The sequence below is a fragment of the Gossypium raimondii genome, chromosome 9, assembly GCF_025698545.1.
Source record: "Gossypium raimondii isolate GPD5lz chromosome 9, ASM2569854v1, whole genome shotgun sequence".
NCBI classification, from domain to species: domain Eukaryota; kingdom Viridiplantae; phylum Streptophyta; class Magnoliopsida; order Malvales; family Malvaceae; genus Gossypium; species Gossypium raimondii.
This window is the reverse complement of record NC_068573.1, coordinates 49,036,260-49,052,460: the sequence shown is the minus strand read 5'-3', so window position 1 is coordinate 49,052,460 and position 16,201 is coordinate 49,036,260. Positions and strand designations below refer to the sequence as shown.

The 16,201-nt window shown below is 33.0% G+C and overlaps 1 protein-coding gene and 1 long non-coding RNA gene across 3 annotated transcripts; one reads left to right on the top strand and one right to left on the bottom strand.

The window, feature by feature from the left end:
- The first annotated feature begins 905 nt into the window (after positions 1-905).
- On the top strand, positions 906-2,829 carry LOC128032420 (uncharacterized). The gene is made up of 3 exons (XR_008188543.1): positions 906-1,045; positions 1,488-1,560; positions 2,603-2,829. It is a non-coding gene; the product is annotated as an uncharacterized LOC128032420 (long non-coding RNA).
- Positions 2,830-5,671: 2,842 nt separating this feature from the next.
- On the bottom strand, positions 5,672-15,517 carry LOC105800728 (pectinesterase-like). Of its 2 annotated transcripts, XM_052620471.1 has the most exons (3): positions 14,388-15,517; positions 13,719-14,297; positions 5,672-5,898 (listed from the first exon to the last, which is right to left on the bottom strand). In XM_052620471.1, the coding sequence occupies exons 1-3, from the start codon at positions 15,370-15,372 to the stop codon at positions 5,777-5,779; spliced, it is 1,686 nt and encodes a 561-aa protein (XP_052476431.1). In that variant the 5' UTR covers positions 15,373-15,517; the 3' UTR covers positions 5,672-5,776. The 2 variants fall into 2 exon arrangements, with proteins under 2 accessions (XP_052476431.1, XP_012487477.2); XM_012632023.2 differs by lacking the exon at positions 5,672-5,898 and having other exon boundaries at positions 13,501-14,297.
- Positions 15,518-16,201: the final 684 nt, after the last annotated feature.

Genomic DNA, 16,201 nt, shown 5'->3' with positions numbered 1-16,201 from the left:
ATAATGACATTAAACAACACAAGTAAGCTTAATGAAGCTTAGTAAGTTCGACACATTAAACGATAAATCTTACCGAAGCAAATACAACAATTCAAACAATAATAATCAACCATGAGAATTCCCTTTCATCTACAATTTCAACCGATGAATTCATCTATGTTTAGATTAATATTCAATAAATAATAAATTTTTCAAATTCATTAAACAGATTACCTTACCGAGATTTTTCATTTGAAGAACGAATTACGGATAAGAGTGCATCATCAAATCAACCGAACACACCAGACATAAGCTCATAAGAGCTAATCCAACTGAAACACGCCGGACAGAAGCTCATAAGAGCTAATCCAACCGAAACACACCAGACATAGAGTATAACACGAGAGTTCACAACAAATGTTGAACCTCAATTTACTCAGGTAATATACAGACATCTCCCTCCAATATCATCTCCACTCTATACCCTTAAAATGTAATGACCCAAAAATTCACGGGCATCGAAAAAATATAATATCGGGCCTCCGTCTTAGTAAATTGAGTTTGAAAATAATTATTAGAAGTAATTATGAGTTTAGTTTAGTGCTTAATTAGGTATTAATTAGGTGAATTTAGTCTAATTAAGAGTAATTAGTAAAAAGGATTAAATTACAATAAAAGTGAAAGTTTAATTATAGATTAAAATACAATAAATGGGATTAAATAGGCAATTATGCCAATTGCCAAATTTGAGGCAACATAAGCATAAAAATTTAAGATTTTTATGTGTTAAAATATATTATTAAATTATTATTATTATTATATTGTGAGATAAATAAGATTAGGACAAATGTATAGTTATGAATATGACATGTGTGGTAAAAGATATTTATATTAATTATTATATATTATATTATTATAAAAAAGTAAAAGAAAACAAATGAAATAAAAGAATAGAAAAAGAGAAGAAGAACAGAAAAGAAACAGAGAAAGAGTCGAAAACAGGGGAAGAAAAAGGGAAAGAAAAGAAAGGGGGAAAATTGAGATTTTGAAGCTTGAAGTTTAATAGGTAAGCTAAATCAAGTTATTTTCTCATAAATTTGATGTTTTGGAATCCTAGAGTGAAATAATCTTGGATTTAAGTTGAAAATTTGAAAGTTAATAGATTTTTGAGTAGGGTTTATGTTGAATAAATGATGGAATTGAGGATTTATTTGATAGAAATTTTATTTGGAATTGAATAAAGGATTGAATTGTAAACTAAACTATAAGTTTTGAATTTTAGGGATTAAATTGAGGAAAATTCGAAATTAGTGAAAAATGCTGAAAAATTAGTAGATAAATTTGAGTTTAGAAGAAATTTGAATAGAAATAGAGTGTGAATTAAATTAGAAAAGTAGATAAATCTAGTTAGGATTAAATTGGAATTAAAGTATAAAATTTGATAGAAATTTTATTTTTATTGTAAAATTTGTGCTGTAATTAATTATTTAATTATTTAATTTTCATAGCTAGTAAAGAATTTGAGGTATCGGCACAAAAAGGGAAGCAGAAGGTCGTTGAGGAATAATCGAGCAAATTCGGGTTTGTATTACTATAATTCAAATCTATTTATTATTAATTGTTATATTTTAATTAAAATGCATGGTAAGTAAAATTGGGTAAGCAATTGAAATGATAATAGTGATTTGAATTGAATCAAATTAAATTGAATGAAGGAAATATGTGAGTATTTGAAATGTATATTGATTAAAAAGTAATTAGTGATTTGAATTTGATTGAAAAATGAATTTAAAATATGAATTAAATAAAGTGAATTAATTTATGAATATGTGTGAATATGTGAATTGTGTAATGATTGAAAAGTGGTTTGAATTGAATTGAAATATGATTATATGTGATTATTTGAAATATGTATTGGTATTAAATTGTTAATTGATTAAAAAGTGGAAAAGTGATCTTGAATTGATAATGAAAGAGAATTGAGAATTTGAATACCCTATTAACTAGTCGGGCTAAGTCAGATATAGTTGGCATGCCATAGGATTTGGAAGAGTACGGGATTTATCGGCTTTGCCGATCAGGCACTTTATGTGTCGTACACCAGGCACTTTATGTGTCGTATCTCAGGCACTTTATGTGTCGTATCAGGCACCTCGTGTGTCGTTTCAGGCACTTATGTGTCGTATACTAATCAGGTACTATGTACCGTTTGAGGCACAATGTGCCGTATTGGTGTGTTGGGTTGGAACTGTATATCATCAAAGTCCGATTGTTAATAGGGTGAATAATTGAAATGAGAAAATCAAATGAATTTGATCGATTGTGGTATTGAATATGAGAAAATTAAAAATTTGTAGATTGAAATTGATATTGAAAATAAAAGGCATGAATTTAATGTTTATGTAGTGATTGAAATTGCTACATGTGATATGTGATTGAGATTGAAGATAGCTAAAAAATTGTATTGTTATTGTTAAATAATGAAAGTTTATGAATTAATTGATATTAAGAAATCGGATAGTTACATGCTTCGTAATTATAATTCTTTATTGTTATTATAATTTGAATTATGGTAATACCACTGAGTATAAAATACTCAGCGTACGGTTGTTTCCATGCGTAGGTTGAAAAGGGGTCAGAGTCTCGGTTCAGCATCCAGGACAATCCCGACTCCTGCATAGAGTTTTCAGTGATGTTTTCTTCCTTAAATGAAAGTGGCATGTACATAAGAATTATAATAGTTATTTTGGTATGTTATATAGTTTTGTTGTAAAGTAAGATATAATGTGTTTTGATGATTATATTAGTAAAATGGTAGAAGTCATTTATGGCATTGGTATCGAATTGAAATGACTTGATTAGTTTTATGAGTTAATTAGAAATGATAGTAGGATTTTTATTAATTAAGTTGTTACGTCAATATGTCAAGTAAGATTTAAGTATATAAATGACTTGATTGAAATACTAGAATTGGGTTGGTTATGTTTTGAAATTTTGCAGGGGGTTTTATGTAAAAATAAGTAGAAATGCTACCGAAATTTTTATAAAAGAAAAAAAATGAATGGAATCAATTAGTGAAATTTATGTGTATTTATGAATTATTTTAATATGTTGGTTATTTATTTAAGAATTATTTGTAAATTGTTTGACATGTCTGGTAATGCCTCGTAACCTTATTCCGGCGACGGTTTAGGGTTAGGGGGTGTTACATAAAACACACAAAATCACGATTGTACTCTATCCCGCATTCAATCCAAACCGAGCATCAAATTTAATATTATATCTCAAACTACCATTAATTATCAACAATTAAAAATAAATATATAAGTTGTACCATGTTAATCTACTCAACAATTCATATTAATGTTAAATGCTAACCGTACAAACTAACATAGCTAAATTGCAGAAATGTCAAAGTATATGTGCATTTTGGTAATTTTCTATTCTCCTCGATTTTCCACTCGATCTTGATCTAAATTAATAATTTCATTCAATTTACTACTATAGATTAGTAAAAAATTATTGTATGCAATTTAGTCATTTTGACACTTTTACAAAATTGTCCCTAACATGTTATTTTTATTCAATTTAGTCCCTGAGCCTAAAACATGTAGATTAACCATTTTTACCCAAATTTGATCTTAGACGAGTGTTTATAGCTCCCAATACAGCCCATATTTATAAAATTTTCACATCAAATCCTTATATTTTATTATTTTAACAATTTAGTCCCTAATCGGGAAATTCCTCAAAAATCATTTAACAAAATACTTTTAAATACTAAACAACACTTCAAATTTATCATTTAATATCTAAATTCACAATATTCATCAATGGAAAAATTCAATACCTTTAACAATTTCAAAATCGAATGTACGAGCTAGCTAGACCTAGTTTCAACGATCTCAAAAACATAAAAATTAAGAGAAATAGGTGAAAATAGCTTGCCAAGCACCCCAAAATAAATTGGCCGAATGGTTTTCCTTCACCCACCATAGACATTCGGTTAAAGAAATTAAAGAAGGAAGAGGATGATAATTTTAGGTTAAGTTATTTTAGTTTATATTAATTAATTACTATTATAACCTTTAAAATTTACAAGATTTACCATGCAACCTTCCTATGAATATCCACTCACATTAAATATGGTATAATTACCATCCAAGTCCAAGAATTTACCTTTCCATATATTTTAGATCCATTTAAGTAATAGCATTCAACTTTTGCACATTTTCAATTTAGACCTTTTCACCTAATTAACCTTTTAAACATTAAAATTTCTTAATGAAACTTTAATAGAACCTTAATAACACTCCGTAAATATTTATAAAAATGTTTATGACTCGATATATAGAAACGAGTTACCGATACCTCATTTTCTAAAACCACTTGACTTTAGGGTCTTACAACTTCAACTTAATTTATCATTTATATAACATAAATTACCAAATCGAAAACCTTTTTAAAACTTTATTTGACTCGTAAATATTAAATAATAATATTTACAAACTTAATCATCAGATTTGTGGCCCCAAAACCACTATTTTCGATACCATTGAAAAACGAGTTGTTACATCTTGTCTATGTATGAATCTTGCGATAGTGCTATCACTTTGTTCATTCGATCCATTAGGATTCAAATGCCCAGAACAAAATAAGCTTCTCCCAAGTCCTTCACCCTAAACTGTTGGGTTAACCATAGTTTAAACGATAACAATATCCCTACATCATTCTTAACTATTAGAATTTCACCCGACATATAGAACGAGAATGACCACCCTTTCATCCCCTAAATATTTATAAACACAATGTTTTTCTATGTTTTGCTCAAATTCAAAAATCTTGACCGCTTGATCAAATCTATGATTTCATGAGCGGGATGCTTGCTTAAGTCCATATATAAAAAATATATATAAAAATAAGATTGATTTTTTATAATATATTTTTTATTAATTTTTAATATTATATTAGTAATTGTTACTTAATAAACTATTTTTTTATTAAATCTTGTAATTAAGTTTGATAATAATAATTTTATTAAATCTATTTAAAGTAAGCTGTCTACATTAGGGAAACAACATTATCAATCCAAATAATCCTTAAAAAATTATATTAAATTAAGTTCAATAATATTTAAACGTAGACCTGTCCATGGGCCGGGCCGGGCCCAGAAAAAATTTCGGCCCGACTCTTAGGCCCGGGCCCGGGCCGGCTCGAAATATGGGCCTAAAATTTTACCCAGGCCCGGCCCGGGAAAAAAATAATAAGCCCGAGCCCGGCCCGATTTTTAATAAACACAAAAAAATATTTTAAAAATAAAAAAATAAAAAAAGTTTTTTTAAAAGTATTTAAAAATTAAAAATTAAAAATTAAAAATTAAAAATTAAAAATTAAAAATTAAAAAATAAAAATAAAAATATATATTTATTATATTAGGGGGCCCGGCCAAAAAGTTGAGTTGAGCCCGCCCATTTTTTAAACAGCCTCGTTTTTTGCCCAAGCCCATATTTCGGCCTATATTTTTACCCGAACCCTCCCATATTTCAAGGGGCCGTCGGGTTTAGGGCCGCCCGGCCCATGGACAGGTCTATTTAAACGTTGACTTAATTTTTGGGTTTTGGAAACATCATTAATAAGTGAATGGAAACAACAATCAGGAAACCAAAGAATTCAACATATATATATAGATAGATAAAAGATTAAAAAAACTGTTTAATTAATTAGTAAACAATGACATAATTAGAACAATGATATGATAATAAGCATACTAATGGCGTTGGTATTGATAATAAGCTGCTTAAACTCCAGGGACCATGTCGGGACTATAGGGAATGCCGGAACTCGGAATCCAAGTCTCAGATTCGAGAAAGACGCGAGGAGTCCATTTGTTGGCTTCATTTATATCTATCTTTTTGATACCTTTCCATGCTACCCTACGGCTGGTATCGGCACCGGGTCCCCTGTTTCCAAACTCAAAGAATGAAAGAAGTGTCTATTCCTATGGTGCCTGTCATGGGGCATAACCTCTGGTTGAATGATGTCGTCGATCCTAGATTGCATTATGATGGACCTAGCGAATTGTTTCCAAGGACGCCTCAAGTACGCCTTGTTCGTATCTTTCACTGGGATGTAATCAGGCGCCGAGATGGTGCGCTTTTGAAGCACAATGGTGAGTTTGTTCCAAGATCATTCCTTCCTTGTCAGTAACCATGCGCTTTTGGCTCGCCTCGCTTCCTCACGACGAGCATACAGATTCGAAAATGCTCGCGCATCCCCGAAGATGAAATCTACTGTTCCTTGATGAGACAATTGCTATATAACCTGTCTCTCTCGTGAGCGTAGAGAGTGTCTTGGTACCAGTGAAATGGCGATTGAACATGATGACCTATCGGCGCATGGCCCTAAAGGCCATCGCTGATGACCTTCGTCCTCTTGAGTTATCGAATCCAATGTCCTTGGCCATGAAACCAGCCCCATCCGCAGCTAAAATATTTCACAAACATACATACATATATACTAGTTAGCCACCACACTTCACCACCAAAACTTCTATATGTATATAATACTACTTACCAACAGTTGCAGTGCGGTATGTTTTAACCGGTGGATTCTTAGCGACGCTAATGTCATTTGTAATAATGGTCTTGGTTGGGCCATCACCAACGAATACAACATTTGTCATCTGCTTGGTCACGTTGATTTGCTCCTTGTAAGTACCAGCCTTAATGTGAATAACAAATCGATCGGGACTTTTCACGGGGACTTCAGCCAATGCCTTATTAATAGTATCATATTTCCCGCTACCATCTTTAGCAACCACAACGTTAGGTTTCAAATCCATTGGTTTTGCTTGAAGGAGTTTTCGTCACTTGACTAATCCACTCGTGCATATCCTCACCGACAAAAGCTTACGATTGACCCCCGTGGTGTCGATGTTGCCGACGTTTGGAATGTTAAGTTCCTTCACGATGGTGGATAACCCATTAAGCATGGCTAAAGCATTGCTAGTAATCTCCATGCTAGTCTTCAAGATTGATTGCATCTTCTGCGATGATTCGTTACTTGATTCCGCGAATGAGTCTATACATGTTTGTTGACTCGTGAATGCACCGCTTAGCCAGGTCTTCAGTTCCAAAAGGTATTTTCCGATCTTGCTCATGTCGTATTCCCCTAGCATGTCGAATGACTTTTGAAAGTCATCAATGGCTAAGTCCAACACCTCTTGGCAGACACCAAGTGCCGCTTTGTTGTTCTCATCCTTGATCAACTCTTGGACCGTCACTGAATGGGCTAACACGTTCTTTATCTCGACTAGCCCGGCTTGGAAACCTGTCCTTATCAGCTCCTTAACGTCGCTAGAATTTGATGACGCCAAGCTTTTCTGGCACGTCTCTTTATAATTCGTGGGTTGACATAGGGCTTGCACAGCTTTGTTCGAACTCGATATCTCTTCACCATCGCTCTTATTTTTTATGTGCGTAACACCCACCACCACGGCTACCACCAAGGCCACCAAGAACACCGCACAAATACCAATAATAGCATTATTCGCCATTTTTAAACAACTTTTTTTTGTTTCAAAAAAAGTATCTTCTTCTCTCTTTCTTTCCCCCTGAAGAAAAGAAAGCAAGAAAGAAGAAAACCTTATTTGAAGTTGTGGGGCTTCTTATTGTTTATCACTTATGGCCCCTTGAGCAGAAGCTTGAATAATATGCTATTGAAGTTCCATATTTATATTAAAAAATGAATTAGTTAAAACCGAAAAAATGTCCACATTTAGTTTAAAATGTTTCATGGTGGAGAGGGCCCTACGGATGTGAGAATTTGTTTAAATTTTATGGATATTAATGGCTCTATAAAACTATGGTGTTTTAATCTTCTATTTCTTATTTTATATATGTTTGAGTAAAATATTTTGAAATAAATTGATATTGTAAGTATCGAAATAATTAATATATAAATTTAATTTAAATGCTAAATTGTAAATTAAATATTAGTTTTTAAAATCTTTTCACATTCCACGAAAAATTAACTTTGGTGTTTTAGGATTTTTCTTTGACACTTATAAATTAAAGCTTTGTGGATTAAATGGTAACTAATGTTGTTCAAACATTTGTAAGAAATCATATCATATCATATCATAAATAATATAATAAAATAATGTATATATTTATTCTCAAATTTATATTTAATTAAATTGTTATTATTTAAAATGATTTAAAAATAATTTTAAAAATAATATTAAAAATGCATTATTATTTATTTTTATTTAATATGTTTAAATTTTGACTATTAATATGGATTCTTTATTGTTAAAGCAAACCTGTGCATGAGTAGAAATTGAAATAATAATTATTATAATCATAATATTATGATGTAAAATAATGCGGTACAGTAATATTAAACATATATTTAATTCAAATCATATTATTAAATAAGTTTGTTGCCTCCTTCAAGGATGACGAACAAGGCGGTAGATGTGGTGATGTCTAAAGGGGCTAGAGATTGCGCAATTGGTGCAGGACATTTTGTTATCAGATCAACGTTAAATAATGTAATTGAATTTTTGGTGGAGGCTTAAACTCGTAACTAAAAAAACTTTACTGTCTCCTTTGGCTATATACTCCTATTCAATTTCCTCTTCGTAATTTCAACCAATTCCTTGCCTGCAGTTATATTATCTCCACCCATCACCTCAGCTATTTCAACGTAACCTTATTCCCATCTAAATAGCCCAACGCTAGTGTCCGATCCATCTTGAAATTGGACTTGCCAACACTTACTTTCCTTGCCCCAGTTATTTACTCCCACTTCAATTGTCTCGTTTACACCTATGTTATCAGTACTAAGCAACGTCACCCCTTTCATGTCACCTTCAATATTTGACTTTCTACCATCACCACCCCATAATTCAACATATTCACTCACATCCGACAAAACTTGCTTGTCAATAGTAATTTTTTCCAATTCCCCGCCGTTAGCATTAATTGTCTCTAGCCATCTTCTCTCGTGAGCACCTGTTCAACTCCATCTTTTTCCAATTGCTTGAAATTTTCAGCCGTAACTGTAACTTCCCTAGACCCAAACCAGGCATTATAATTGATCTTGAAAGCTACATTGGCCACCAAAATGGTCTAGTAGAACTGTTTAGTTATCGTAACTTTTATTTTTCCGATTTTTAGAAAAATTAGGTAGTAGTCATATATTTATCAAAAACATAAGATTTTACATTGAGTTAAACTTAAAAGTCCAAATTTAATATGTGTTGTGACATTTTTGGGTAAACTTAGTTGATTTTTGTTTAGGTGAAACCATCATTTTTTACTCTAAACCATATTTTATATGATGTTAAGAAGATTAATTTGGTTTGTTCAATTTAATGAAATTGAATGCATGCAAAAATCCGAACTTAAAAAGAACACATGCCATAACCCAAAATTAAAAAATATTATAGTCCCAAAAACCATAACAAAATAAATTTAAATTTAAATTGTTTCATCAAATATGTGGGAGAATGCCTCTATTCGGCCTAAACAGATAGTCTTGTCCGAATGAGAAACGAAAGCTCTTCCTGACAACGCGAATGTCTTGCCGTTCCCGACGAGTAGAGTGTTGGGAAATGTGCCCATATTGTGGTGAACATGTAATTATTTTCTATTTATTTGAATGATGAATAAATAAATAAAGTTAATTTCACATCTCACTATTATGTCTTTTATATTTTGCATACATAACTGATCTACCATAATTCGGTGTAGCATATCAAACTAGTTTTCGTATTTGAAGAGTTTGAATACAAGCACTTTCGTTATGTTTTAGTTAAGTTTTCTTAGTTTTATTTACATTTAATAAAATGTGCAAATTGAGTCTTTTATTAGCCTTATGGGTTGAATAAGGCCTAAAGGAGAGCTAACGCACTTGGTGAGTGTGTAGGAGACTTTTAGAAGGCATACTAAACTGATACTGGTCACTATGTTGCAACATGCGATGCTTGATGTCGCAACATAATGAGCAGAATGAAGAAAGTTCAAGACTACCATCAATTCCGTGACACAGACTGAGGGTGTCGAGGCACAGACTAAAGATAGTTGCAGAGGAGTATACTGGTTGCTATGTCGCAACACAGTTCCTGGTGTGTCACAACATTGACTCTGTGATGAAATCAAAACACAAAGTAAGAGCATTTTGGTCTGCACAATCAAACTTTCAAGTTTAGAAACGTCGGCTAACCTAGGGTTAAGGACGATGGCCACCTGAAGGCTATAAATAGACTCATTTGTCACTTGTTATGGACATCAATCCTTTAGCCTAAGTTCTCTTTGTAAAATTCAGTTTAAATTTCTTTCGTTATTAGGTTTTAGATTTCTTTTAGTTGTTCTTGTTGATTTCAAGAAATATGAATTGTGGAAGCATTCAAACATTGGGGATTCACAATTAACATCAATACAACCAGACTTTTTCATTTACTTTATCTTGTCGTTTTAATTAGCATGTTTTCTCTTTATATTTATTTTATATTGTCTATGAAAGCTATGAGGAACTAGTCCTTGTATGGGGGATTAGCGAGTGGATGTACGATCTATTAACTATTTTGTAGGATTACTCAAGGGATCAACTATTTGGAAAAGGAAGAACATAAAAAAAAAACCTAGGTTTGGCAACCCCGAAAAGTCATCTAAGTGGGAATTAATCCAAAATTGGCACTTCCCATTCGTGAACACCTTTACCCCAAACCAGTTTGAACTGTGAGGTCAGAAGATAAGTAGTTCTTGCTGACTTGTTATGTTAGTGGAAGATCAGAAGATCCTGCTAGGGTAGTGACTAGTTGATTGACAAGGAACCCGAAGTGACAGTTGATGAGGATTACTAAAGCGAGCTAATCACCCATAATCAAGATTTAATTTACTCTACTCTTCTATCTATTTAGTTTTATTTCTTTTATGTTATTTGATTTTATTATTATTAAAAACCTTTAAAAACCCTTTTTATATACTTTCGTAGTATAATTTATTTAAAGTACTAATTAGATCTTTTAATGTTTAGGTTAGAATTAATCTAACACTTGCTTCCCCTAGGTACGATCCTCGGAGTACTCACCTACTTCTTTGTAAAAACTATATTACAACTCGACCTATACACTTATGGATACCATCTCGTAATTATCCATTTTATTGCAGTATTCACACGTTGGGCGTTAGTACGTCCGAAGGTGGTCAAGTTGTTGGCGCCATTGTCGGGGAGGTAACGTCACTAGATTGATTTTGATTTTTTTCATTTTAAAAGAATAATTAGGAAATTTGTGGTTTATAGTTACAACTTTCAAATTATTTTGTTAATTAAAATTTTTAACATTTGTTTATTCTTAGGAATCCTAGGCACAAAATAATCAGTCAGCACAAAGTCACGAATGATTTCTATTATATGTGGTCTGACGAGGACTTTGATTATGATCAAAATACTTATGAAGAAGGGTTGTATGAAGATCTTTCCAAAGATAATAACAACCACAATGATATACCATCAAAAAGGTACCATGATGTGCTAAGTCCGGAGTTGAGCAAAGAAGAGAATGAAATTATAGACGCTTGTGAAGAAGTAGAAATCCTAGACTATTAGTCATCTCAGCAGACAAAATAGTATCCAGACGAGTTAAACACCACTGCAGAAGGGGAAGATATAGAGCTAGTGGGGAAAATGGCTAGCAAGCCAAAGAATTAGACCATCATGAAACTCATTGTCCTAAAACCCTTTGATTCTACCAACAAAGCTGAAATATAATAGTAGCATAATGCAGATCAACCAATAGAAACATTGGTAATTAAGGTCGAGCTAGTAGAAGAGTGTCTGTTGATACATGAATTTTCAAGGCAAAATAGAAAAAAATTAATAGACATAGTTGATAAACTTAAATTGATTAGCCATTGCATACCTTTAGACCTTAACCATGAACCTTGGAGATTTGAAGGCCTAGGAATTTTTCGGATGTTGAACAAAATTGGAAAAATATATATAGATAGAACCTATGCTCATATAGCCAGACTCAATCAAGTTGGGCAGTAAATAAGTATAGATGAGCGATAAGCATCACGGAGTGCACTGACATTGCAAGAGACATGTCGTCAACGAATGAAGCAATATAGTAAACCAAAAATAGAATAACTTAAAAATTTGTAGATCTGAGATTTAGGAAGTTTAGTACAAATTCACTAGCTAATTCATTCAGCAACACCCGTGCCAACCATTACCTTAAGTATATCTGAAAAGCCACTTTGGAGCAATGACACAAGCAGAGACATGATAAGTGACAAGTTTAAACCATACTTTGCACCCTTATTACGAGGCAAAAATGCTAAGTGCAGGCTACGGTGGTTGTGTAATCATGTGGCGTTGCAAATCATCAATCGTTGTGACCTACAGAAAAGTTGTCGGTCATTAAAGCAAGCTGAAAAGGTAAATTCAGAGAAAGAAACAATCCAAGATAGATAGAATGACATGATGGGTGTTGGACTAATACAGATAGAAATGAACTACAAGGAGCCCATCAATGCATCTTAACTAAGCTGACGGACGAGTCCGACAAAAAAACCTAACATTTTCTATTCATTGATCATTATTAATTGTACTAATTGTTTGTCAGCGTCTTAGTCTTGGATTCACCTGATATCGACTCACCAAACCTACTGCAAAATAGATATTTGGTTGCATGCACAACATAGCATACATGAGACTTCCTATTGTTGAAGCATAATGAATCTTTCTGATGTTCTCATTTTCTTCCAGTGTCTTAAGACAATCCTCCAAAGAAAGGTGAATTCTCGATATTAGAAGATTGATTACCCTTCTTCAAATCACTTATAACATAGCGCTACAATATCTTGTCTATGTATGAATCTTGCGATAGTGCTATCACTTTGTTCTTTCGAATACCCAGAACAAAATTAGCTTCTCACAGGTCCTTCATCTTAAATTGTTAGGTTAACCATAGTTTAAACGATGACAATATCCCTACATCATTCTCAACTAGTAGAATTTCACCCGACATGTAGAAAGAGAAATACCACCTTTTCATCCCCTAAATGTTTATAAACACAATGTTCTTCTCTGTTCTGCTCAAATTCAAAAATCTTTACCGCTTGATCAAATCTTTGATTCCACGAGTGGGATGCTTGCTTAAGTCCATATAAAAAAATAAAAAATAAGATTGATTTTTTATAATATAATTGTTTTTATTAATTTTTAATATTATATTAGTAATTATTATAAATAAACTATTTTTTTATTAAATCTTGCAATTAAGTTTGATAATAATAATTTTATTAAATCTATTTAAAGAATGTATCTACATTAGGAAACAACATTATCAATCCAAATAATCTTTAAAAAAATTATATTAAATTAAGTTCAATAATATTTAAACGTTGACTTAATTTTTGGGTTTTGCAAACATCATTAATAAGTGAATGGAAACAACAATTAGGAAACCAAAGAATTCAATATATATACATAGATAGATAAAAGATAAAAAAAACAGTTTAATTAATTAGTAAAAAACGACATAATTACAACAATGATATGATAATAAGCAAACTAATGGCGTTGGTATTGATAATAAGCTGCTTAGACTCCAGGGACCATGTCGGGACTATAGGGAACGCTGGAACTCGGAATCCAAGTCTCGGATTCGAGAAAGATGCGAGGAGTCCATTTGTTGGCTTCATTTATATCTATCTTTTTGATACCTTTCCATGCTACCCTACGGCTGGTATCGGCACCGGGTCCCCTGTTTCCAAACTCGGCAATGAAAGAAGTGTCTATTCCTATGGTGCCTGTCATGGGGGCATAACCCTCTGGTTGAATGATGTCGTCGATCCTAGATTGCATTATGATGGACCTAGCGAATTGTTTCCAAGGACGCCCCAAGTACGCCTTGTTCTTATCCTTCACTGGGATGTAATCAGGGGCCCCCGAGATGGTGCAGTTTTGAAGCACAATGGCTGAGTTTGTTCCAAGATCATTCCTTCCTTGTGCAGTAACCATGCAGTTTTGGCCTGGCCCTGGCTTCCTCACGACGAGCATACAGTTCTGGAAAATGCTCGCCGCATCCCCGAAGATGAAATCCACCGTTCCGGTGATGAGACAGTTGCTATATAATTGTCTCTCTCTGTGAGCGTAAAGAGTGTCTTGGTACCCAGTGAAATGGCAGTTGAACATGATGACCCTATCAGCAGTAGCCCTAAAGGCAACTGCTTGATGACCTTCGGGTCCTGCTGAGTTATCGAATCCAATGTCCTTGGCCATGAAACCAGCCCCATCCGCAGCTAAAATATTTCACAAACATGCATACATATATACTAGTTAGCCACCACACTTCACCACCAAAACTTATATATGTATATAATACTACTTACCAACAGTTGCAGTGCGGTATGTTCTAACCGGTGGATTCTTAGCGACGCTAATGTCATTTGTGATAATGGTCTTGGTTGGGCCATCACCAATGAATACAACATTAGTCATCTTCTTGGTCAAGTTGATTTGCTCCTTGTAAGTACCAGCCTTAATGTGAATAACAAATCGATCGGGACTTTTCACAGGGACTTCAGCCAATGCCTTGTTAATAGTATCATATTTCCCGCTACCATCTTTAGCAACCACAACGTTAGGTTTCAAATCCATTGGTTTTGCTTGAAGGAGTTTTCGGTCAGCTTGACTAATCCACTCAGGCATATCCTCAGCCGACAAAAGCTTACGGTTGACCCCCGTGGTGTCGATGTTGCCGACGTTTGGAATGTTAAGTTCCTTCACGATGGTGGATAACCCATTAAGCATGGCTAAAGCATTGCTAGTAATCTCCATGCTAGTCTTCAAGATTGATTGCATCTTCTGCGATGATTCGTTACTTGATTCCGCGAATGAGTCTATACATGTCTGTTGACTCGTGAATGCACCGCTTAGCCAGGTCTTCAGTTCCAAAAGGTATTTTCCAATCTTGCTCATGTCGTATTCCCCTAGCATGTCGAATGACTTTTGAAAGTCATCAATGGCTAAGTCCAACACCTCTTGGCAGACACCAAGTGCCGCTTTGTTGTTCTCATCCTTGATCAACTCTTGGACCGTCACTGAATGGGCTAACACGTTTTTTATCTCGACTAGCCCGGCTTGGAAACCTGTCCTTATCAGCTCCTTAACGTCGCTAGAATTTGATGACGCCAAGCTTTTCTGGCACGTCTCTTTATAATTCGTGGGTTGACATAGGGCTTGCACAGCTTTGTTCGAACTTGATATCTCTTCACCATCGCTCTTGTTTTTTATGTGCGTAACACCCACCACCACGGCTACCACCAAGGCCACCAGGAACACCGCACAAATACCAATAATAGCATTATTCGCCATTTTTAAACAACTTTTTTTGTTTCAAAAAGAAGTTTCTTCTTCTCTCTTTCTTTCCCCTGAAGAAAAGAAAGCAAGAAAGAAGAAAACCTTTTTTGAAGTTCTGGAGTTGCTTATTGCTTATCACTTATGGCCCCTTGAGCAGAAGGTTGAATAATATGCTATTAAAGTTCCATATTTATATTAAAAAATGAATCAGTTAAAACCCAAAAATTGGCTATATTTAGTTTGAAATGTTTCATGGTGGAGAGTGCGCTACGGATGTGAGAATTTGTTTAAATTTCAAGGATATTAATCGCTCTATAAAATTATGGTTTTTAATCTTCTTTTCTTATTCTTCTAAAATAACGAGCTTTGAAATTCTTCTAAAATATTTTTAGATAAACTGATATTTTAAGTACCAAAATAATTAATATATAAATATAATTTAAATGCTAAATTGTAAATTAAGTATTTGGTTTTTAATCTTTTCACATTCCACAAAAACATTAACTTTCATGTTTTAGGTTTTTCTTTGACACTTAAAAATTAAAACTTTGTGGATTAAATGGCAACTAATGTTGTTTGAAACATTTATAAGAAATCATATCATATCATAAATAATATAATATAATATAATATGGTATATATTCATTCTTTGTGGCATTCTGTTTTTTTTTCAAAATTATTTTTAATTAAAATTTTATTATTTAAAATTAGCTAAAATAATTTTAAAAATAATATTATAAAATGCATTATAATTATTTATTTTAATCTAATAGGTTTAAATTTTGACTATTATTATACATTTTTACAGTGAAAGCGAATCCTGTGCATGAGCAGCAATTATAAT

Excerpts from the sequence above, each read along its gene's own strand:
- LOC105800728 (XM_052620471.1), bottom strand. The coding sequence starts at position 15,372 with ATGGCGAATAATGCTATTATTGGTATTTGTGCGGTGTTCCTGGTGGCC. Across the intron at positions 14,298-14,387 it reads ATACCGCACTGCAACTGTTG|CTGCGGATGGGGCTGGTTTC; the intron begins GTAAGTAGTATT and ends GAAATATTTTAG. Across the intron at positions 5,899-13,718 it reads CCGTAGGGTAGCATGGAAAG|GTATCAAAAAGATAGATATA; the intron begins GTATCAAAAAGA and ends TAGCATGGAAAG.